Here is a 26281-nt window from a genome sequence, read left to right on the forward strand (position 1 = left end):
GGAAGGGCTAGAAAAAGGCAGAGAATTGCCTTTTTCAGGAAATAAGGATAAAAGGCACTTAAGGAAAAAAATTCTCTCACAGTGAAAAAGTGACAGTAGAAAGCAATGAGGTAATGGAATGTATGGTGGCCTTACTTAAACTATTTGTATTACCATGGTATTTACCATTTCAAGAATTAAAACAGAATTTGGAGTGGGGTGGTACAATGGAAAGATTATAAATTTTCATTTTTCTCTCTTTTTTTTTTCTTTCGAGACGGAGTCTCGCTCTGTTGCCCGGGATGGAATGTAGTGTGGCGCTATCTTGGCTCACTGCAACTTCCACCTCCCAGGTTCAAGCGATTCTCCTGCCTTAGCCTTCCAGGTAGCTGGAATTACAGGCACCTGCCATCACGCACAGCTAATTTTTGTATTTTTGTAGAGATGGGGTTTCACTGTGTTGGCCAGGCTGGTCTTGAACTCCTAACCTCTGGCACACCTCGGCCTCCCAAAGTGCTGGGATTACAGGCATGAGCCACGTGCCCAGCTCAGATTATAAATTTTCTAGTATTTCAAGAAAAGCTTTTGAAGTAATCTGTTTTTTGAAATAATATCTCACTTTCTGACATATTTATCTGTTTGTGAACATGTTTTTCGGTTTTTTGTGAATTGTATATTAGGAATTAGGTGCCATTTTTATGTATATTTTTCTTTCAAGGTTATGTGAAGGTGAAATATTAATATTAGGAATCTTAAGGATTATAAACTAGCTAATTTATAGTTATCTTTATTTTAAAAGGAATGTGTTAGATCTAACAGAAAGTTTGGCCATTTTATGAGTTTTTTTTGTTTGTTTGAGACAGAGTCTTCTCAGCTTTGAGTAGCTAGGACTGTGGGCACACACCACTACACCTGGCCAATTTTTAAAATTTTTTGTAGAGATGAGGTCTCACTGTGTTTCATAGGCTGGTCTAAAACTCCTTGTCTCAAGAAATCCTACTGCCTTGGCCTACCGAAGTGCTGAGATTACAGGTGTGAGCCATTGCCTGGCCCGTTTTTATGAATTTAAAATCTTGATATCGTGAGTCAAGGGCAAAAGTTTGCGTTTATTGTTTTCCATTTTTCAGTTTCCTATATATGGTTAAGGGAAAATGTAAATAAATGCATCTTTTATATTTTTAGGCCCGGATTGCATTTCTACAAGGAGAAAGAAAAGGTCAAGAGAACCTGAAGAAGGACTTAGTAAGAAGAATAAAGATGTTGGAGTATGCATTAAAACAAGAAAGGTATGTGTGCGTCATTTTGTTACATGAATAAAGTAGAACAATAGTGTACTCATGTATACCATTGTACTCTGTATTTGGCAGCTTTTTTTGAAAGGTACAAATCCTTGCCGAAATACATGATGCTATCTTGATTTGATTCGTACTTGGGAAAAAAAGGCAAAAGAGATTAAGATAATTCAATTGAAATGTGTTTTGTTACAGAATCTAAATTTTGGAACTTAAAAAAAAGACAAAGGATAATTGATCTTTTTTTAACTTTTGGATATGTGTTACTTGGGAAACTTACATTTTTTTCTTTTACAGCAATAGAGTCTTCAACGTTCTTTGCAAACAAAGTTTAAAGAAACAAACATTCATATTATGTTTTGTTACTGGAATAATATAAAACAAGAGTGACAAAAGGAAGAAGTTATTATTACTAATTTGTGATTAAATTTTCAGGGCAAAATATCACAAATTAAAATATGGCACGGAACTGAACCAAGGTGACTTGAAAATGCCAACCTTTGAGTCAGGTAAACTTGATTCTTCTGTTACTTTTTTTTTTTTAATTCATTTTTTATATAACAGACATATTCTCTTTATCCACATTTTGGTTTGATAATATTAGAGAATGACTATTGTAAACTGTCTGGAATTTGGGAAAAAATATTAAATGAATAAAAATAGTTTCATGTACATCTTAATCCTGAGGCGACTTGTCTTATCCTTAAGTTGAAATCTATGTTAAAGTGTGGTTGCATTTATGGTAGTAATTTGAGCTGAAAGGTAAGGAAGTTTAGGTATTATAGTAAATTTTTAAAATTTACTTAATTGTTTTTGAGTTCAATATTAAGTACGTAGAACTTGGCAGAAACACACACCAAACATACAATTTGCAGTTGATTTATTTTTTAATCTTTAACACTTTCAGTCTTTTTTTTTTTTTTTTTTTTTAGATGGAGTCTCGCTCTGTCACCCAGGCTGGAGTGCACTGGCTGGATCTCAGCTCACTGCAAGCTCCGCCTCCCGGGTTCCTGCCATTCTCCTGGCTCAGCCTCCCCAGTAGCTGGGACTACAGGCGCCCGCCACCTTGCCCGGCTAGTTTTTTGTATTTTTAGTAGAGACAGGGTTTCACCGTGTTAGCCAGGATGGTCTCAATCTTCTGACCTCGTGATCCGCCCGTCTCGGCCTCCCAAAGTGCTGGGATTACAGGTTTGAGCCACCGCGCCTGGCCCAACACTTTCAGTCTTAGCAGTAGAATTTTATTAGAGCTTCCGTTTGTTATCATATATATAAAATTAAGAGACCAAGATGGGAGTGGCATAGGTTTTTTGGCTTTTCAGTGGTTATGAAGGCTTATTCTGATGCCAGGGCAAAAAATTGGGAACAGAAACATGGAAGGTCTATTTGTTCCGAGCCATGATTATTATAGTTGTCTCTTTGCAGTTAAAGGGAGTAGAGTGACTTCACCAGAAAAATACCTGGTTAATTCAGAGCTTTTTTTTTTTTTTTTTTGGACTCATTTTATTTCCAGTATGGCTAGAATATTCAGAAAATAAGCAGGCATTTCTAGAACTGTAGGGCTTGGTCTGTGTAAAGAAGGGAGGCTAGTTAAAGCCACGTTGTACCTGCAGTAGAGGCTAAGCAGAGTCAGAATTGGCTAGGTGGTCCCAGTGTAACAGTTTGTATAAAGCAAGATAAATCTTTTTTGCTTGCAACTTAAATTGTGGCAAAACAAATCTGTTTTTATCTGTATTAACCTAAATATTAAAAGTTCCTCAAGTTGAGGAATAAAATAATATCCAAGTATTTTCTTTACAGGACACACAATAACAGCGAAGTAAAATATTTTCAGTTATGTAGAAAAATTTGTCAGGGTGTTTAGTGGAAAACCAAACAAAGGGATGGGCAAAAATACATCGTGTGGACAAAATATTATAGAATTATTTACGTCAGAGTATATATGGAGGTAATATTAAATGAAACAATGTGGCCTTTTATATACCCAATATAGGAAAGAAAATGTACAAAATATTGATTTGATCAAAGTAGAAGATGTGTGAGTATTTATACTCCTCTCTCAGTAAAATAAATAGATATAGCCTAAACCTAACATTATAAACAGGTTATATTCAAATATAAAAGAGTTCCCTTTCTTCTACATTTAGAAAATAGACGGTCAGATAGAATAATAGGCAAAACACTTAAAAAGACACACCATAGAAGAGGATATATAAATGGCCAATAAAAATATGAAATGTTGCTTGATTTTTATTAGTTATTAAGAAAATACAACTTAAAACCACAATGGAATATAATTAGACACTTACCAGAATGGCTAAAATGCAAAAGAGTCAATATCAAGTGTTGAGGATGTGGAGTAACCAGAATTCGTAGACACTGGTGTTAGGATTATAAATGGATAATGCTGCTCTGAAAGTGACTTGACACTGTGACTATTACTAAAGAGGATATAACATACATATCCTAGGTCAGGTGCAGTGGCTCACTCCTGTAATCCTAGCATTTTGAGAAGCCGAGGCATTGGATCACTTGATCCCAGGAGTTCAAGACCAGCCTGGACAATATGGCGAAACCTCATCTCTACAAAAAATACAAAAATTACCCAGGCTTGGTGTTGCATGCCTGTAGCCCAGCATTTAGAGGGCTGAAGTAGGAGGATTGCATGAGCCCGGGAGGTCAAGGCTACAGTGAACTTTGTTCATACCACTCTACTCCCTCTTGGATGACAAAGTGAGACCCTGTCTCAAAAATATTTATATATATACCCTATGATCCAGTAACTCCACTCCTCAAAAGGCATATATATGTTCATCATGAAGCTTGTGTAAGAATGTTCATAGCCTCATTATTTACAGTGAAAATCTGGAAACAACTAGAACAGTCTTCAGAATTAGAATAAATGGATAAGTACATTGTGATATGTTAGCATAATAGAATGCTGTTTAGCAACAAAAGTGAGCAAACTGAAACTGAATGTGACAACATGCTTTAATCACATAAAACTGAAAATTGAAGAAATTATTATATCATATTCAAAAATTTCAGTAATTTTAGAAATCAAGATAGTGTTCGTACCCTTTTTGGAGTGGCTAGTGACTGGAGGGCACAAGGAAGGCTTTTGGGGATGCTGATAGTGTTTTGTTTCTTCATCTAGGTACTGGTTACATGGGCGTGTTCAAAAATTTCTTGAGCTATACACTTGATGTACTTCAGGAATATCCTTAGCAACATTATTTATAATAGAAAATGGAAACTAATTTCAACATTAGGGGATTGGTTAAATAGGTATATGTTTTCTATAGAATATTATGCAATCATTTTTTGTGTTAATCTATATTGCCATACAGAGAATGTTCAAGGTACATGTAGTGTCAGAAGCAGATTATAGTGCAGTATATACATTGGCACATTTTTTAAAAGGGTGGGGTTGTATTATGTATATTTTCAGGTAGAAAATATGAAATGATAAACACTAAAGCACTGCCAGTTGTTAACTCTTGGTAATAGGGTTTTAGGCAGTTGTATTTCTTCTTTTTTTTAGTATTTTTTTCTCCAGTGATTATGTGTTATATGTAATTTTAAAATGTTATAAACAGAAAAATCAGCAGGGGGACTATTTGAAATAATTATTTCTGGAAATCAAAGAAATGCTTACTTTTGGGGTAGAATAAGAAGTGTTTTTTGGTTTTTTTTGAGACAGGGTCTCACTCTGTTGCCCAGGTTGGAGTGCAGTGGTGTGATCTTGGCTCACTGCAATCTCTGTCTCCCAGGCTCATGCAATCCTCCCACCTCAGCCTTCCAAGTAGCTGGGACTACAGGCACGTGCCACCGTGCCTGGCTAATTTTTGCATTTTTTGTAGAGATAAGGTTTTGACATGTTTCCCAGACTGGTCTTGAACCCCTGGGCTCAAGCGACCCACCTGCCTGTCCTCCCAAAATGCTGGGATTGCAGACCTTAGCCACTGTTCCCAGCTAGAGGTATTAATAATTGGATTTTTAGGGTTAGAGAAATAATGTCTGAAGAGGATATTTGAATCACTACCAGCAGGTACTAAGTGACTTTGAGGAGCTTAGGAGCCTCACAGAGTCCTCAACATTCAGTATGAGGGTTGATCTTCTAAGTCCCTCTCTTCTTCACTGTGTCTTTATGTTAATAATGGGAACTTATGGGGAAATATTTCTGTGACATAAATGTCAATAGTTTTAAATTTTGTTCTGGAGATGCTTGTTGAGAGATTAATCTGAAATCATACTGTTTATTAAACTCTTTTTTTTTTTTTTTAAGACAGTCTTGCTCTGTCGCCCAGGCTGTAGTGCAGTGGTGCAATCTTGGCTCACTGTAACCTCCGCCTCCTGGGTTCAAGCCAATCTTTTACCTCAGCCTCCCGAGTAGATGGGATTACAGGCATGTGCCTCCATGCCTGGTTAATTTTTGTATTTTTGCTAGAGACAGGGTTTGACCATGTTGCTCAGGCTGGTGTTGATCTCCAATGCTCAAGTGATCTGCCCACCTCAGCCTCCCAAAGTGCTGGGATTACAGGTGTGAGCCACTGCACCTGGCCTAAACTCTTTTTTTTTTTTTTTTTAAATGTGTACACTTTGTTATCTGAAAATAAAATATGACTCTTTACCTATAGTAAAAACTCTTTTCTGGTTTAATTTTAGTTCTAAAAAAGGAACTTAGCTAGATGAAGTCCTGTGATGTAGACTTAAGGTCCACTGATATAGACCCCAAATTAAGGTATTCAGTATTTTTATGTATGCCTAATATCTTAACAGTGTTGATTTTGAGTAGCTCATATAATACAGCTTTTTAATTTGAAAGGCAATCGACTCAGCAGAATTCTAGTAGTTAAAAAAAATTAAATTGCCAGGCATGGTGGTTTACACCTGTAATCCCAGCACTTTAAGAAGTTGAGGCGGGTGGATCGCTTGAGCCTAGGAGTTTGAGACCAGATTGGGCAACATGGCAAAACCTCATCTCTTCAAAATACAAAAATTAGCTGGGTATGGTGGTACATGCCTGTGGTCCCAGCTGCTCGAGAGGCTGAGGTGGGATCTCTGGAGCCCAGGGAAGTCGAGACTGAAGTGAACCGAGATGGTGCCACTGTACAACATCCTGGGTGACAGAGGGAGACCCTGTCTCAAAAAGAAAAAAGAAAGAAAGAAAAAAGAAATCAGTTCTAATAATGTTTTATCTCCTGTTCGTTTGATTTTTGAATCCTTGATACTAATAAAGTACACTTGGGTTTTCCCTGTTTTAAAGTGGGGGACGTAGTACTTAAGTCATTGGGTTATTAGGACAAACACATTTAAAATGAGTGACCCACAGTTAATACTTAGATAAAAGTTTTCCTGTCCTTTATAAAATATTTAGGTATGTTTTTATGGAAATTTATGCCTAAGAAAACTTTGGCAGTATTTTCAGGAGTTGAAATAATGTATGTAAAACCTTTTTTTCTTAATTTTTAGAAGAAACCAAAGACACAGAGGCTCCCACAGCACCTCAGAATAGCCAGTTAACGTGGAAGCAAGGCAGACAGCTTTTAAGACAGTGAGTAATTATTTATTTTCAGCTTTCTTTAAGGATCTAGGTATGAAAGTGTTTATATTGGATCAATTTACAAGTAAAAAATTATATTGGGAAAATGTGTATGTTTTTTGTATTGCTGCTTTTTTGTTGTGAGATGCTTGGATCTTTTTAAAAGTTTGTTTCCTCTGAGTTTCAGGATGTTGTTGTCTTCTTACTTGCAAGGTAGAATGTCTAAAAGACTGGATGACTTGAGCAGAATAAAAACAATACAGAATTCCTACTTCCTAGAGCCCTCCATTCCTGTCAGTGCAGAATTCACACATTTCTTTTCAGTGGGGGTGTGACTGGTCTAGAAAATGAATTTAGTTGAATTCATCTGAAACTTTTCAGAAGTGGTTTGCCAAATTTTCCTTTTAGTTGAATTTTTTAGGAGCTTTTTTGAATTTTGACTTACTTGGTGTATTGGAAGTATTTCTCTGGCAAATCTTGTTTTTTGTCTTTCATGTATTATTTTCCTTATATTTTGAAAATTTTGAAATTTGTGTCCTACTGATATCCTGGGTGATTTTCAGTTATTCAGCCTTTTTTACTCTAGATATCTTTACCTTCACCCTTAATCTTGTAATTTCATAGTCTGGACAGTCATCATGCATTCCACCTCTGACCACTGTGTTATTTGCCCTCTGACTTTACCATGATTTTAAATCCTTAACTATATTATTTTTCTCTTTAGCTCTTCTACCTATGGTTGCTTTTATTTTATTTCTGTTTCCCTAGCTCCAGCTTAGACTCCATAATTGATCACCCTTATCTAGTACCCTTAATTTTCTTGCTGCCCACTGCTTACCACTTCCTCACCAGTCATTTTACTAACTTTACCTGAAAAGCTCTAGCCCTAGTTCATTCTGTCTGCCTCTTTCTAGTTAACTCTTGGATAAAAACTATAGAATCATGTGAATACTGTTACGTATTCATAGTTTCCTGTCCAAACGTTGCAGAGAACCTTTTTCCATAACCCTTGGCCACCCCCTGCTTCCATTGTCCTCAGTAGATATTCTGAACTTTTACCATATCTCAGCCCATTCTTCTTTATGTCATTAAAGCACTTCAGGCTCTGCTTCATGGAAAATATGAAGGCTGTCAGGTGACAATTCCCTTAACACTTTCCTTTCTGTAAACATATATATATATATATATATATATTTTGAGACAGAGGCTCTCCTTATAAGTGACTAAAATTTGAAGAAAAGAATAGATTATTGATTGAAAGGATGCTGGATAACTAGCAAAATTGAAGGAAATAGTGAACAACCAAGTGTCAGGAAGTGAAGAGCTAGGGTAGCTTGGAGGCCGTCTCAGACTGGAAACTCTAAAGACATTCTTACTTGATTTTCTACCCCTCTCTGTCTCAGGTTTATTCTTCTGAAAACCATTTTTTTCTGTATGTCAGAGAATACTCTGTATTGTCCTGACTGATCAAATAATTGCCCATGAGTCCTGACTGATCAAATAATTGCCAATTCATACCTGGGTTGTATAAGATCTTGGCAGTTCATTCAGACCAAATGGTTAGACTATGATGGGAGCTGTTCTCCCCAAGAGGGGACTGCATTTTTTAGAAGAAAAGTGAGGACAGCTCTTCTGGACAGTAGAGAAATCACTTGGACAGTATTCCTCTCGTAAATGCCTAATCCCATTGCCTGATTTACAGTTTAGTCTCTTGCCACCTTTATCTTTCCCTGTGACTTTATAGCCAAACTTGTTAAGGGTAGTTTATCTCCATAGTCTGCCTTGTTCATTTGTCAGCTGTCTATCTGTTTTCCATTTTGACATTTCTCTGAAGCAGCTATCACAAACATATTCAAGAGACCTTTTTTGTTATAATTGGTATCTTGGAAAAATTTGACATTAACTATTCTTTCTTGAAACTTTTATTTTTGCTTCCATGACAGCACTCTCTGCTATCATTTTTTTCCTCTAATTTCTCAAATATTTTCATTTTCCTTTGAGTTTTTATTATGATTCTAGTCCTTTGGATGTTTGTATACCCAGACTTTCTGTCCTTATTTATGGTTATTCTCTCAGTGACTTCATTTAAATCCATGGTTTCAAATATTACCAAAGATTAATGACCCAAATCTGTAGACCCAGGCCAGTCTCTTCTGAGCTTTTGATTTGTATCATCCATGTGCCTAATAAACATTGTCACTTGTATTTTTTTTATAGACACTATATGGTTGTCTGATAGGTACTCTGTAAAGTTGATTCTGACTCTGTATAATATTTTTGAACGTACCCATCATCTGACCATCCAAGCTAGAAACCTGAAAATTGTGCAAAGTTCTTACTTGTTTTTTCATTCTACTTCCATATATCTTTGTGCATCATGTCAGAAAGATTATATCTTATTTTTCTCACATTTATTCTTTCTCCATTTTTACTTCTTGCTGTGTTATTGTCCTGATCTAGTCTTTTTAGCATTCACCTAAAAATCTTTTGTTCTTTTGCCAGCAGTATTAAGGTTTCTTTTAAGCATCCTTCATTACCCTCTTAAATACTTTAATTTGTCACAAAGCCATTCACAACTCATTATCTTTTTATCATCATCTAGTCCTTTTCTTCTTTTCCAGTCTCATCTTAGATCCTAGGTTAAGTTCCTTGTTTAGATATAGTGAAAGATTGAAAATCACAGGACTAGAGGAGTGCTATGAGATCTTAGATCCTAGAAGGAGAAATAATGTGTTCATCAATCTCTAGTTAACAACCCCAGGTTTAAACTTAGTATATCTGTGTGCCAAGATTGAGTTCTATTCATTCTTTACTGCTCCTTGGAAATTAAAAAAGGTATGTGTGTATGTTGTGTTTTTGTGTATGTGTGTGTATAAATTTAAAAATGTGTGTGTGTGTAAATTTAAAAAAATGTGTGGTTCTGTGTGTATGGAAATTTGAAGATGTATGTGTGTGTACATAATCCTAAAAGCGTTTTAAGACTTCTTGGGTTTTGAGATAATTGGCTCTTAATCAGTGTTAACCATACTATATGCTTTTTAATTTAAATTTTCGTTTGTAATTGGTATAGTTCTCTTAGAACTGGAACTAGTCTGTAGAGAAGAAAAATACTGAGACAAAGGGAGAGCATGTTTTATAGGATTATGGGTTTTTCTAAAATTGATATGATTTTGAGTCTGGCAAATGTTAACAATATGTGGATTTTAATATTTGTTTTCTCTTACAGGTATCTTCAGGAAGTAGGTTATACAGATACAATATTAGATGTACGGTCTCAGCGGGTAAGGTCATTACTTGGACTATCTAATTCAGAACCAAATGGATCAGTAGAAACAAAGAATTTAGAACAGATCCTGAATGGAGGTGAATCTCCTAAGCAAAAGGGACAAGAAATAAAAAGGTATGATTTATACTTAACATAGTTTATATAATGGATATTATGAATATTATTACTGTTAATCTGTTTAGCTCCTTGTTACTGCCATTAACAATTTTTTTTTTTTTTTTTGGATACGGAGTCTTGCTCTTGTCGCCTAGTCTGAAGTGCAATGGCGCGATCTCGGCTCGCTGCAACCTCTGCCTTCCAGGCTCAAGCAATTCTCCTGCCTCAGCCTCCTGAGTAGCTGGGATTACAGGCACCCACCACCACTCCTGGCTAATTTTTTGTATTTTTAGTTGAGACAGGGTTTCACCGCATTGGCCAGTCTGGTTGCGAACTCCTGACCTCAGGTGGTCCACCTGCCTTGGCCTCCCAAAATGCTGGGATTACAGGTGTGAGCCACCGCGCTCGGCTGCTATTAACCATTTTTAAAACAAACCGAGTTCAGAGTTAAAGACCTAGCCATCTCCCATCCCACTCCATGGTACCATGGGCAAAAAAATTTTCTAAATTTTCTATTTAATGGCTTTTAAAATTTATCTATGTTAAGTTGGTGTTTGTTTTTTGAGTCAGGGTCTGGCTTCATTGCCCAGGCTGGAGTGCACTGGTTGCTGCTGGCTCATTGCAGTCTCTGACTCCCATGCTCAAGTGATCCACCTCAGTCTCCTGAGTTGCTCAGATTCCAGACATGCACCACTATGCCCAGCTAATTTTTAAAAATTTTTTGTGGAGATGGGTTCTTGCTCTGTTGCCCAGGCTGGTCTCAAACTCCTGGCCTTAAGCAATCCGCCCACCTCAGCCTCCAAAAGTGCTGGGATTACAGACATGAGCCACCGTACCCAACCTGTTAAATTTTGATAACAAGAGAATGACTGTAGTTCAAAATAGGTGCAGAATCAGATTTGAGGCTGATTTCATGTAGTTCAGAGCTATTTTAACATCCTTATTTTAAAATTTTCGCTAGAAAAAATTATTTTTCTATATTAATTATAATGCAACTCTCACTAGAATGAGCAATGGTTATTTAGACGCTAGTGTGAAAGAAACAAGGCTTTTCTTTGTGTTTGGATTCAGAAAGCTACCAGATAAAAACATTTATTGAAATATAATGTACATATCATAAAATTTACCCATTAAAAAATACAATGTAATAGTTTTTAGAATACTTAACCGAATTGTTCAGCTATCACTACAATCTAAGTTTAAAACATTTTCATCACCCCTAAAAGAAACCCCGTACCCATTAGGTGGCTACTCTCCATTTCCCCCTATCTCCCAACCCCGGGCTACCACTCATCTACTCTCTGTCTTTGTAGATTTGTATATTCTGGATATTTCATATAAGTGGTCTTCTGTGAGTGGCTTCTTTCACTTAGCATATTTTCAAGGTTTATACATATTATAGCATGCATCAGTGCTTCATTCCTTTTTATTTCCAAGTAATATTCCCTTATGGATATACTACATTTGGTTTGTGTTTCTTTTTTATTTCATTATTATTGTTATTATTTTTGAGACAGGTCTTACTCAGTTCTCCAGGCTGGAGTACAGTGATGTGATCACGGCTCACTGAAGCCTCGCTTCCTGGGCTCAGGTGATCCTCCCACCTCAGCCTCCCGAGTAGCTGGAACCACAGGTTCACAACACCATGCATGGCTAATTTTTGTAGAGACGGGGTTTTGCCGTGTTGCCCAGGTCTTGAACTCCTGGGCTCAAGCAGTCTGCCCTCATTGGCCTTCCAAAGTGCTGAGATTACAGGCCTCAGCCACCACACCTGGCCTTCATTATGTGTTTCTTATACAGGTGAAGGGTATGTGGGTTGGTTCCAAGTTTTGGACTAATGAAGAAGATTGAGGACCTGCCAAACTCTTTTCCAAGGTAGTTGCACTATTTTACCTTCCCACCAGCAGTACTAAAAGGATACTGATTTCTCCACATCCTCATCAACACTTGTTACTATCTAACAGATACGCTTTTGATTAATATAGACTTGATAAATACAAGGAGTTAAGCATTTTTACCATGAGACGTTACCCTGAGTAACATAGGTTAGAAAGACAAAGAAAATGAGAAAAAAACCAGATGAGTTCAGGTCATTTAGAGCTTAATAAATAAATAATTTGTATAGTTTGTAAACATATTTCATGCCCTAGATGTATTTTATGATACTGTGCAGTTATCTAAAATATATTCTGGTCAACTGGGCGCAGTAGCTCTTGTCTATAATACCAGCACTTTGGAAGGCTGAGGCAGGTGAATCACTTGAGGTCAGGAATTTGAGACTAGCCTGTTCACCAACATGGTGAAACCCCATCTCTACTAAAAATACAAAAATTAGCTGGGCACATGCTTGTAATCCCAGCTACTTGGGAGGCAGAGGTGGGAGGATCGTTTGAACCAGGAGGTGAAGTTTGCAGTGAGCTGAGATCATGCCATTGCACTCCGGCCTGGGTGACAGAGCGAGACTCCATCTCAAAAAACAAAAAAAATGTGTGTGTATGTATAAATATATCTATATATACACATAACACATATATATCTCTATATATACACACACACACATATGTGTATGTGTATTTTTTTTCTGTAAGGTTAAAAATTAAGCCTTTGATTTAGAGTTTATTTCTGAGAAACGACTATTAAAGTCAGTTTGACATCAAATAGAGCCCTTATTTTCTATACTGTGATTTCAGGAAACATAGAGTACTTTGTAGCATAAGAGAAAAAGCAGAAATATTGTCAATATTTTTAGCCAAACTGGTCACCCACGTAGTTCATAGAATTTATAAATATTTTACAGCAATAGAGGTTTGCTATACCACCAGTGACTCTGAATCTGAATCAAAGATCCTTTCGTTTTTTTCCCCCTCACTCTTAGTATCATCTTACAAAGATCTTTGATAAGCTGTATCTTCTCCTTGTAAAGCTTCTTGCTTTTGCAAAATTAAGATTTTGATTTTTTTTTGGAGTTTGTGTGCGTTCGTGTATGTTAAACACATAACATGAGATCTGCCCTCTCAACAAACTTTAAAGTGTGCAATTTTGTTAACAGAGGTACAATGTTGTACAGCAGCTCTCTGGAACTTTTTCATCTGGTATGACTGGAAACTATAACTTTTGAACAGCAGCTCCCCATTTCCTCCTCCCTCCGACCCCTGGCAACCACTATTCTACTTTGTGTTTCTGGGTTTGACTGCTTTAAGTACCTCATGATTGGACTCATGCAATGCTTGTTCTTCTGTGATTAGCTTATTTTACTTAGCATAATGTCCTCACGGTTCATTCATGTTGTCACATATGACAGGATTTCCTTCTTTTCATAACTAACGATATTCCAGTGTACACATATACTACATTTTCTCTATTTCTTTACCTGTCGATGGACATTTAGGTAATAGCTGTTTGTTTATTTGCTTAGTGTTGTTTTGAATGGCGTGTTGCCCTGTTGCCCAGGCTGGAGTACAGTGGCACAATCAACAGCTCACTGCAGCCACAACTTCCCAGGCTCAAGCAGTCCTCCCACTTCATCCTCCAGAGTAGCTGGGACTACAGCCACGCGCCACCACACCTGGCTGGTTTTTTAAGTTTTTGTAGAGATGGGACGTCATTATGTTCCCCAGGCTGATCTTGAACTCCTGGACTCAAGCAACCCTCCTGCCTCAAGCAACCCTCCTTCCTCAGCCTCCTAAAGTGCTAGGATTACAGGCATGAGCCACTGTGCCTGGCTGGAAATAGTCGTTTTAATCAAGGCTTTCTTCTTAACGAGTACACTGACATTTTCTGATTCTGCCCTAATAATGTAGGTGTGTATGGTTGAGCCATTATTAGGGCCATTTGAAAACCCCTAGGAATAAGAAAATGATATAACATGTGGATCAAGATTTCAGCAAAATGATGTTTATTACATTCTTATTTATAATAGGAGAAAATTAGAAGCAGTCTTAATGTCCAAAAGTAGAGGATGGTAAATTTTAGATTCGTATTTTAAAGGCAATATGCCTAATGGTTAAGAATATGAATTCTGAAGACAGACTGGATTTGAATCCTAACTTAACCACTGGTTACTAGCCGTAACTTTGGACAGGGAACATTACTTTCCTTATTTGTAAAATGAGTATCATAGGATTGATAAGAGGAAGGAATGAATTAATGTAAAGCATTTAGAACAATGCCTGGCACACAGTAAGTGTTACATAATTGTTAACTATTAGGAAATACTGTGTATCTAGTTGAAGTGTGACTCCCACCAAGACTAGTGTTTATTAGATGCTACCGAGTGAGTGACCCTATTGTATTTCTTGATTTATGGTAGGGATGTTGTGGTTGTATAGTGCATCATAACACAAAGCATCTACTTTATGAGTATTCATTGGGAAAGTTCTCTTAGATCTTATAACTGGGAAAAGTTTTGCTGTTTCTTTTTTTGTTTTGTTTTTTTTGTTTTTTGTTTTTCTTTTTTTTTTTGAGACGGAGTCTCGCTCTGTCGCCCAGGCTGGAGTGCAGTGGCCGGATCTCAGCTCACTGCAAGCTCCGCCTCCCGCCATTCTCCTGCCTCAGCCTCCCAAGTAGCTGGGACTACAGGCGCCCGCCACCTCGCCCGGCTAGTTTTTTGTATTTTTTTTAGTAGAGACGGGGTTTCACCATGTTAGCCAGGATGGTCTCGATCTCCTGACCTCGTGATCCGCCCGCCTCGGCCTCCCAAAGTGCTGGGATTACAGGCTTGAGCCACCGCGCCCGGCCTATGTGCTGTTTCTTAATAACTGATCTTATTTACCTTTGAACCTCCAGTTGTTGCTCCCTGCCCACCTCTTTTTTTAACCCTGTTTGGAATCTCAGGGCCAAATTTGTGGGCCTCCTCTAGAAAATGCATTGACACATTTAGTCTTTTACTTAGCAACCTTACCTTTGGCTTCATTTTATTTACCCTTTCATCTGGATATATTTATTTTTAAGATTCTGTTGTCTTTTTAGAATTAGGGTAGTAAATAAACAGTTGGCAAAGAGAAAAATTATCCACAGATGGAGGCTTCCATTTTAAATATGGTAGGTTAAAGTCACATTTTACTTGTGTACCTTTCAGAAATTTTGCTAAAAGGACAGTGAAGGGCTTAAGATGCATTAACACAAAAGAACAACAGCAAAAAAACAATGACATACAGAAAGAATTAGAGAGTGTACTGTCTGTGAGATAGAGAGAATTTAACAATTTGGAATCCAGAAAGAAAATAGAGGAATGACAACTGACTGAGTGACCCTGAGAAAGCTTATTAAATATAAGTGCATTTGAGAGTGATAGTATGAAGAAAAGGAACAAGCCAATTCAAGTCACAGAATTCCAGTGAAGCCACAAAGGCTAAGGAATTATATGTATTTGGTGAGGTTTAAATAGGGGTATGAATAGAGAATTGGTTTAAAGCTTATTTAAGAAGCACAGGCTGGGCATGGTGGCTCACGCCTGTAATCCCAGCACTTTGGGAGGCTGAGGTGGGCAGATCACTTGAGATCAGGAGTTTGAGACCAGTCCAGCCAACACGGTGAAACTCCATCTTTACTAAAAGCACAAAAATTAGCCAGGCATGGTGGCAGGCGCCTGTAATCCCAGGTCCTAGGGAGGCTGAGGCATGAGAATTGCTTGAACCTGGTAGGCAGAGGTTGCAGTGAGCCAAGATCTTGCTACTGTACTCCAGCCTGGGCGACAAAGGGAGACTCCATCTTAGGGGGGAAAAAAGTTTAAGAAACACAATGTGTAATCCTCTCTTTCATTTTGTGAAACTGGTTTAATACCACCCCTCCCCTACTCCAAAGAATGGTAGTGTGTTTTCCACCAGTGATTTCTGTTTTCTTAAGAAATAAAACAACTGAAAGATGGGGTTATTGTGTTAAATGAAAACAGCAGAGTTGTGTGAAAGTCTCCAGCAGAGCTTTGAGATCTCCTGTTTTCTCCTACTGTTTGACTTCCAGTATGTTGGCAGCTTTTATCCCTTACAAGCAAGATATTGAAATCGAATCACATTAATAGGAAAGGCCTGATGGTACTGAAAATTGGGATATGTCAGTGAAATGGCTGGGCCTGTGTCCTATCATGCAGGAGTTAAAGTCAGCAGCTTGACAAGACATAGCCATATTCTTAGTCCTTCTGGGCTGCTTTAACAAAATACCATAGACTGAGTAGCATATAAACAATAGAAATTATTTCTCACAGCTCAGGAGGTTGGGAAGTCTAAGATCAATGTGTCAGCATGATTGGGTTCTGGTGAAGACCCTTTTCTGGGTTGCAGACTGCTGACTTCCCACTGGATTTTCACATGGTGGAGAAGGCAGGCTCCTTTGGGCCTCTCCGAGTACTAATCGTATTCATGAGGACTCTGTCCTCATGACCTAGCCACCTCCCAAAGGCCCACCTGTCAATACATTGGGGATTAGGTTTCAAAATAGGAATTCTGCTGAGGGACACAAACATTCAGACCATGGCAGATTTCAGAGAAGAATAGTGGTAACATCCTTGGAAAACCAGGCAATTAAAAAAAACCACACGAGGCAGTTATTTCAGGAAAACCATATATAAAAGAAAGGAAGTAGAGTCATTGTAATGTGATTTAAATGGAAATATTAATATGTACTTACAATGTAACCATGGAATGTTAATATAGCAAAAAGTAAACTGATATAACTATATTACTGTTATATGGGAGGAAGTGTGGATGTGGGATGGAGATTGTGAGGGAACTACATTTTTATCAAGAAATAGCAATCTAAGCATGTTATTTAGAACAAATAGGGTAAATAACAAAGGAAGCTGCTTTAAAAATCAGTTTAAAATGGTTTTTCCTAGTGTGTAGGAATCAAAGATAGAGAAGAATAGGGCAGGGGACTCTATTGTTACTCATTGTATGCCTTGTCAATTTATTTAGAACAATTTGGCTTTTTTCTCCTAAGTATTTCCTAGCAAGCAGAACTTCATTTTAGCAACTGCAACAACAGCAACAACAACAAAAGATTTACGATACTCATGATCCCCAAATTATTCTTAGCTAACTTCAGTAGAGCCCTAAAAGTTGTCTGACAAACCTTTTCTTTTTCTTCACTGGCTGATTCCTTATTTCATTCTTCAACTCAACAATTCTTCTAATCTTTTTCTACTCTTTATAAACTCCACTCCAGACTGCGTTCCTTAATTTTAGTCATTCTTATAAGTTTGTGACACTTCCTCATTTTTGTTTTGTTTTTTAGAGACAATTCTCCACTGATCTCTCATGTTTCTAAACATCCTGTGAGCAGAGACACATATTGCCCTTTTATTCTGGACTATCTATTTAAGGATATTTATATAACAACCAACCTTGTAAGATAGAGACAGTCTTCTGGGAAGTCATGCTTACTGTTCAATATAAATGATTCAAGTTCCCTAAGCTCAGAGTTCCTCCGCTATGATTCAAACGAACTGTAAGTGTAACATCTACCCGATTACCTCCTTGCCACCCTTGTGGGACTTGGGCAAAGGAAATTCAGCAAACATGATCCTATTACTTCCTGTGCTCCTGAAGAGAATTCTTGTCTCTGACTCAATATTATGACTTATTTCAGGATCCATGAAACAGTAATAGGCTAGATTGTTAGCATGAAGGCCGAGAAAAACCTGAGACCTTTCACAGTCCATGATCTTTTAATTTTCATTTCCCTAAAGACTAATGATGTTGAGCATCTGTTCATATGCTTATTTGCATTCCACCTATCATTATGATGCAATATCTATTTGAAATATTTCCCCATTTTTTGTTGTTTTGTTACTGTTATGGTTTAAGTGTTCTTTATATACTCTTGACACAAGTTTTTCATGAAATATAACTTGCAAATATTTTTTCACAATTTATAGGCTTTTCTTTACATTCTCTTGATGTCTTTCAAAGAGTGAATGTTAATAATTTTAGTGAAATCTGATTGATGAATTCTTGCTTTTATGCGCTGTGTTCCATTTGACTTTTAAAGCCATGCACATATATTGCTGTGATTAAATACAGTTTTTAAAACCTGGAAACAGGAGGCACTCTCACTTTAGAGACAGAAATTTCTATCCAAGGAGCAGGAGTACTTAATTTTTCAAAGTTCAAAACAAATATATCTTTAAAAAAATTCTTTTAAATTATTGTGTCGTTGATATGCTACTTTTATCAAATGCATTCATTGCCTTTCATTTAATATCCAGATATTAAGTTATGTTGTAAATTTTGAGCTGAAAGTACGTTTTGTTCTCGTAGATTTGTGGTTGTTTTTACTAATTTGCATTTGAAAAAACCATCTCCTACATTCATTCATTATACAGTTCCTTTAAACTGTGTGCTAGATTGGGTGGGATATAGTACAACCAATTAACACTCTTTGTTAATGCTATTTTAAAAATATAGTCAGCCCTTCCTCTGTAGGTTCTGCACCTATGGATTCAAAATACCACATTGAAAAAAATGACAGTTAAAAAATAAAATAATGCAAATTTAAAAATACTGTATAACACCTATTTATGTAGTATTTACATTGTATTAGGTATTATAAATAGTCTGGAGATGATTTAAAGTATACTATAGGGAGAATGTGCTTAGGGACTTGAGCATGATAGGGAGGTATGTATCCTAGAACCAATGCCTCATGGAAACCAAGGGACAAGTATAATCTGAATTGTGTTATATGTTTTATTTGGACTAATGGAGTGAACCAATCAGAGAGGGGGGCAAAAACCCTCCCTGAGTTTTATATTATTTTTCTTTTTGTTACCATGTACCCTTAGTAAAGACATTTGAGATAATCTAATTCAACCCCCACAATTTACAGGTAAAGAAATTGAGGCCAAAAGATATAAATGGTTTGGCCAAATTCAAGCAGCTACTTAGTGGCAGAGCAGAGACTTTTCATGGTGAAAGTCTTTGTTCAGCTGAATTTTCTACTGTTTTGTTGCTGCCTTTATTGTTAAACATTTAAACAACTATATGAACACCTTTTTTTGTGTGTGCATAGAGAAACTCAAATTAGTTAAAAGATTTAGTTAAGTGGATAAAATAGATTGTCCCTATTACCTGTTAAATGAGTGATTCTGCAAGACTTAAACGTATTTATTTAATAGATTTTTAGTTATTTTTTCTAGCTAAGACCGTCTGTGAAATGGATTGGGATGTTTTATATCTGATTTACTATAAATTTAAATCTGAGCTGCTTGATAAATTATTTTTAAGGTTTTTTTTGTTTTCATTTTGAGACAGGGTCTTGCTCTGTCACCCAGGCTGGAATGCAGTGTATAGTCATAGCTCACTGCAGCCTCAACCTCCTGGGCTCAAACAATCCTCCTATCCCAGCCCCCTGAGTAGCTGAGACTATAGGCACATGACACCATACCCAGCTAATTTTTTTTTTTTGAAGGTGGGTTTCACTATGTTGCCCAGGATGGTCTTGAACTCTAGGCTCAAGCGGTCTCCCCCCATTCACCTCCCAAAGTGCTAGGATTACAGTTACGAAGCACTGTTCCTGGCCCCACCTGATAAACTTTGGTATTTACTGTTTTAGTCCTCAAACATTTAGACCAAACTGTAAGAGGTTGTAGTTATACGAAATACTAAGTTTCAGTTGCTCATTTATGATGGCTTTATTTTGAGAACTAATATGTGTTTGAGTATCTAATACTATAGCATTTTATTTTGTTGTGGTAATTACCTAAAATATTTTGTACAATGAACTTTGGAGAAAGTCAGCAGAGAATAATTACTTTTATTTCAGTTGTAGAACATAAATCTTTCAAACTTTTTTTCTTGAATAAAGTCCTGAGAGTAGGTAGTCATTCAAATCTCTTTAGTTTTAAGAATTGATTTAAAATGGGAACCAGAAAGAAATATTAGAATCAACCATTGGAATAGTTGGATTCATCTTTTTTCCTTTGCACAGGTCCTCTGGTGATGTTCTGGAGACATTCAATTTCTTAGAAAATGCTGATGACAGTGATGAAGAAGAGGAAAATGACATGATTGAAGGCATCCCAGAAGGAAAAGACAAACATCGGATAAATAAACACAAGGTAGGAATTAGCTTTTATATTCTTATTAGCTATATAGTCATATAGTTGGAATAGGAATTTTTTTTTGCGTGTGTGCTATTACCATTTTTTAAAAAAATTATACTTTAAGTTCTAGGGTACCTGTGCACAATGTGCAGGTTTGTTAAATATGTATACATGTGCCATGTTGGTGTGCTGCACCCATTAACTTGTCATTTACATTAGGTATTTCTCCTAACGCTATCCCTCCCCACTCCCCCCACCCCACGACAGGCCCCGTTGTGTGATGTTCCCCTTCCTGTGTCCAGGTGTTCTCATTGTTCAATTCCCACCTATGAGTGAGAACATGCGGTGTTTGGTTTTCTGTCCTTGTGATAGTTTGCTGAGAATGATGGTTTCCAGCTTCATCCATGTCCCTACAAAGGACATTAACTCATCCTTTTTTATGGCTGCATAGTATTCCATGGTATATATGTGGCACATTTTCTTAATCCAGTCTATCACTGATGGGCATTTGGATTGGTTCCAAGTCTTTGCTATTGTGAATAGTGCCGCATTAAACATACGTGTGCATGTGTCTTTATAGGTGCATGATTTATAATCCTTTGGGTATATACCCGGCAATGGGATGACTGGATTAAATGGTATTTCTAGTTCTAGATCCTTGAGGAATTGCCACACTGTCTTCCACAATGGTTGAACTAGTTTACAGTCCCACCAACAGTGTAAAAGTGTTCCTGTTTCTCCACATCCTCTCCAGTGCCTGTTGTTTCCTGACTTTTTAGTGATCTCCATTCTAACTGGTGTGAGATGGTATCTCATTGTGGTTTTGATTTGCATTTCTCTGATGGCCAGTGATGATGAGCATTTTTTCATGTGTCTGTTGACTGCATAAATGTCTTCTTTCAAGAAGTGTCTGTTCATATCCTTTGCCCACTTTTTGATGGGGTTGTTTGATTCTTTTCTTGTAAATTTGTTTAAGCTCTTTGTAGATTCTGGATATTAGCCCTTTGTCAGATGGATAGATGGCAGAAAATTTCTCCCATTCTATATGTTGCCTGTTCACTCTGATGGTAGTTTCTTTTGCTGTGCAGAAGCTCTTTAGTTTAATTAGATCCCATTTGTCATTTTGGCTTTTGTTGCCATTGCTTTTGGTGTTTTAGTCATGAAGTCCTTGCCCATGCCTGTGTCCTAAATGGTATTGCCTAGGTTTTCTTCTAGGGTTTTTATGGTCTTAGGTCTAACATTTAGGTCTTCAATCCATCTTGAATTAATTTTTGTATAAGGTGTAAGGAAGGGATTCAGTTTCAGCTTTCTACATATGGCTAGCCAGTTTTCCCAGCACCATTTGTTAAATAGGGAATCCTTTCCTCATTTCTTGTTTTTGTCAGGTTTGTCAAAAATCAGATGGTTGTAGATGTGTGGTATTGTTTCTGAGGGCTCTCAGAGGTCTATATCTCTGTTTTGGTACCAGTACCATGCTGTTTTGGTTACTGTAGCCTTGTAGTATAGTTTGAAGTCAGGTAACGTGATGCCTCCAACTTTGTTCTTTTGGCTTAGGATTGCCTTGGCAATGCGGGCTCTTTGTTGGTTCCATATGAACTTTAAAGTAGTTTTTTCCAATTCTGTGAAGAAACTCATTGGTAGCTTGATGGGGATGGCATTGAATCTATAAATTACCATGGGCAGTATGGCCATGTTCACGATATTGATTCTTCCTATCCATGAGCATGGAATGTTCTTTCATTTGTTTGTGTCCTCTTTTATTTCGTTGAGCAGTGGTTTGTAGTTCTCCTTGAAGAGGTCCTTCACATTCCTTGTAAGTTGGATTCCTAGGTATTTTATTGTCTTTGAAGCAATTGTGAATGGGAGTCACTCATGATTTGGCTCTCTATTTGTCTGTTATTGGTGTATAGGAATGCTTGTGATTTTTGCACATTGATTTTGTATCCTGAGACTTTGCTAAAGTTGCTTATCAGCTTAAGGAGATTTTGGGCTGATACAATGGGGTATTCTAAATATACAATCATATCATCTGCAAACAGGGACAATTCGACTTCCTCTTTTTTCCTAATTGAATACCCTTTATTTCTTTCTCCTGGCTGATTGCCCTGGCCAGAACTTCCAACACTATGTTGAATAGGAGTGGTGAGAGAGGGCATCCCTGTCTTATGCCAGTTTTCAAAGGGAATGCTTCCAGTTTTTGCCCATGGAATAGGAATTTTTTAGATGTCTTAAGTTACATTGGGAGTGATTGATCATCTTTATTTTACATATCGTTTAAAAGTTTTATGTGGTCAGCTCTTTTTGCGTTACACACATAGATTAGGAATTGTTTGCTGTATTATTCACTAAATGGGCAAGAAAAGGTCTGTATTTATAGGACTAGTCCATTGATATTGAAACCTTTTTAAAGCGATGCCCTTTCTACTTCTGCCACAATTGAGAATTGCTGCTGAAGTTTGTCTCTTCATGTACGGCACACCAGTGATAAATTAACTGAAGTTGCAATAGGAATACTTCCACCCTGGGTGAGGGAGTAATCTATGAATTATAAATAAGTTTCAACAGTCTTGTTTTTTAGTAAGGAATAATAAAAATTCACTTTTACTCATAACCTAAGAAACAGGTTTATCTATTTTAGTGATTTGAGGGGCTAGCTATAGAAGCCAAAGTCAAGTTGATCATCCATTCGTGAATTACCAGAGTAGTGTACAGTAGTATTTCAACAGGTGGGTAGGTTTAATTGTTGGTATTTGTGATTTTACAGTAATGTAAGAAAAAAATGACAATGTTCCACAAAAGTTTCTGGTCTACAAAATTAGTTTTCAGTTTTTTTTGACACATTCTATATGTATAACGTCTATTTGAGTGAATAGGGATTTTGATCCTTTTTATTTTTATTTTTTGTTCTGAAAGGTAAAGCACTATTATAATTATCACAGCTATGAACTTAAATTAGTTACTATGCCATATCTCTATAAGTCAAGGACTAAGCATGCAGTTTCCCATTTATGAGGTCAATTCAACATAACATATCAGAATTCAAATAAGTGACTGGTTCTTTAATGGAGGACTAACTGTGAATGTACTGTAATTTAAGAAGGTAACTGTTCTTGATGATTAGCACTTAAACCATTTTTAGTGCCACATTACTTAGATCATTCTTGGCATAGCACTGTTGAACCATTTAGCTAAAGTATAATTTGGGATTTGTGAATTACATGGGAAATCTAAAATTTTGGATCCAAGTAATTTTAAAATGGGTGTGTACATGTAGTTATGTGACGATATTAAAGCATCCCTTTTCCATTTAGGATAAAAGTAATTCTTGGTTTATATTCTATTTACAGATAGGTAATGAAGGTTTAGCTGCCGACCTAACTGACGATCCTGATACTGAGGAAGCACTGAAAGAATTTGATTTTTTAGTGACTGCTGAAGATGGTGAAGGAGCTGGAGAAGCACGGAGTTCGGGGGATGGCACAGAATGGGGTAAGATCATAAAGAAATAGGGGGTGGGAGGAAATCTAGCCCTTAATGATGGGTTATTATTAAATATTTTATGTGGAATGTGTGTATCAGTGTATGGTGGCAGTTAAACTGAGAGCAAGGGAAAGTGGTATTGAATAATAGCAACGTATTTTGTACCAATTTATTTAAATTTGGTGACTAAACTGTTTGATATATATGGCTTTTGGTGGATTTTGATTTTTAGAATTTGTCTGGATTTAAAGTTGAAACATTTAATTGATTTGGAAATCCAAATTCTTTCCCTTTAGTAGATTTTTAAAAATGTATGTATTCAGTTTTGAACATTCCCATTGTTTAATTTGATATTCTAGATTTAGGAAGATTTAACACTCAGTGTGTCCATATAGTGTTATCTGACTAATTACCAAGAAAGAATAAAGCTACTCATCCTGAGTTATAGCTCTATATTGAGCACAATTTAATGAAGATACTACACTTTATTACCTATAATATTCAGTGTGCAAAATGTTAGGGACTAAACTTTGGAAGTGGTACATTGTGCTAATAATGATTCAGCCATAACTAAGAGAAAACCATTCTCTATCTGTACATGGTTAAAAACCCCATTAGGAGGTAAAATACGTGTAAAAATTGTTTTAAATGAATAGCTGACATCCTTAATGTTTTTCCTAATAAATACGTTCATGCTTTCCCCATTTAATATCGGCATATTGTCTGGTAGGTAGAATAAAGTGTGTTTACTGAGCTTTGTTGGAGAAGGTTATTATTTATTTATTTTATTATTATTATTATTATTTTTGAAATGGAGTCTTGCTCTGTCGCCAGGCTGCAGTGCAGTGGTGCAATCTTGGCTCACTGCAACTTCGCCTCCCAGGTTCAAGTGATTCTCCTACCTTGGCCTCCCGAGTAGCTGGGACTACAGGTGTGCACCACCACACCAAGCTAATTTTTGTATTTTTAGTAGAGGCGAGGTTTTACCATGTTGGCCAGGATGGTCTCGATCTCTTGACCTCGCGATCCACCGGCCTTGGCCTCCCAGGGTGCTGGGATTAGAGGCATGAGCCACCGCGCCTAACCTGGAGAAGGTTATTTTAATGCATCAAAGTTTTGCTTAATTACAAGCAAGAGGAATAATCACTAGATTTTTTTTTTAAACTACTTTGATAGCAAACACTTGGCTTTTAAAAGATGCCTCAGTTATGTGTTTAAACCAAATATTGCTAATAGCAAGAGAGAAAAAACCTAATATATAGTACATTTATTGACTATCTTGATATAAAAAAGTGAATCAAGTACTTAAAAGATTTGAATTTTGCCACCAGTTTTCTTATTATAGTTCTTAAGCATTATTTTCAGACCTTCACTTCTTTCTTCTTCTAAATGGAAATAGAAGAGACACATTAATTCAAACATGAGAAAACTCCACAATTACCTTCTAGACTACATTTTTGTACTTACTATTTGAAAATGATTGTGTTTTAGAAGAGTACCTTTCTTCAAAATCAGCGTTGCTCAGGAGAAACAGTAAAAATATTTAACTTTTCTTTCAGCTTCTCTGTGCAGACATTCAATGTTGGAAATACCTTTTTCCAGTAATTTCAAAAGTATTGCTTTTTTCCTGATTGTTTTGTAATTATATAAATATATAATTATTTTGTAATACAAGTGTGTTTTAGAAAACTTAGAACCTACAAATACATGCGAAGATGAGTATTTTTTATAAGTATGTGTATATATATTTACTTATTTAGTAAAATAAGGAGTTTTCTCAATGTTGATTTGTAATGCACACTTTTCACTTAATACATGGTTCTTCTGCATCCCCTCCCCCCCCCTTTTTTAAACAGGATCTCACTTTGTTGCCCAGGCTGGGGTGCCATGGTGCAGTCTTGGCTCACTGTGACCTTCACCTCCCAGGCTCAAAGGGTCTCCCACCTCAGCCTCCTGAATAATTGAGACCACAGGCGTGTGACCACACCTGGCTAATTTTTGCCTTTTTTTTTTTTTTTTTTTGGTAGAGACTGAGTTTGGCCATGTTGCTCAGGCTAGTCTTGAACTCCTGGACTCAAGCAATCTGCCTGCCTTGGCCTCCCAAACTACTGGGATTACAGGCATGAGCCACCATGCCCAATCAGCATCATTTTTAGTAGCTGGATAACATTCTGTCAATAATGTGCCATGATTTTATTTAACCAGAGCCCTATGATGCACATTTAGATTATTTTCATTAAAAAGAAAATGATCAAAATATTTATCGAGTATCTTTTTAGCTAAATCTTGACACATACTTATTCCTGTTTCCTTAGCCTAAAGTTGCTAGAAATTTAGTCAAAAGGATAAAGAAAAATTCAGGAATGTAATTGGTATGGAATGGCATTATTTCTTTGATAATAGTTCCCATATTATGTACAACTGATTGGTCCTTCTGTCTGAAGACTTTTGATTGTAGAGCAGAGTTTTAAGACAACTCTCAATACTTTGCTTTTTACTATCATTATTTGATAGTGCCGGTGTCTCCTATGTAAGTGGAAATAATCAGAAAGGTCTCTTCCAGACAAGAC

At 36.7% G+C, this 26281-nt stretch overlaps 1 protein-coding gene across 5 annotated transcripts in view; it reads left to right on the forward strand.

Moving 5' to 3' along the window:
- The window catches only part of STRN3 (striatin 3), a 135959-nt gene that overhangs the window by 70835 nt on the left and 38843 nt on the right, over nt 1–26281 (forward strand). For all 5 annotated transcript variants that reach the window (XM_023227441.1, XM_023227437.1, XM_023227439.1 and 2 more), the window contains exons 2-7: nt 1162–1265; nt 1707–1780; nt 6744–6825; nt 10040–10213; nt 20117–20246; nt 23579–23720. In XM_023227441.1, the coding sequence (XP_023083209.1) occupies nt 1237–1265; nt 1707–1780; nt 6744–6825; nt 10040–10213; nt 20117–20246; nt 23579–23720 (631 nt within the window). In that variant the 5' untranslated portion in view covers nt 1162–1236. The remainder of the gene's footprint in view (nt 1–1161; nt 1266–1706; nt 1781–6743; nt 6826–10039; nt 10214–20116; nt 20247–23578; nt 23721–26281) is intronic.

The sequence above is a fragment of the Piliocolobus tephrosceles genome, chromosome 6, assembly GCF_002776525.5.
Source record: "Piliocolobus tephrosceles isolate RC106 chromosome 6, ASM277652v3, whole genome shotgun sequence".
Classification (NCBI taxonomy): Eukaryota; Metazoa; Chordata; class Mammalia; order Primates; family Cercopithecidae; genus Piliocolobus; species Piliocolobus tephrosceles.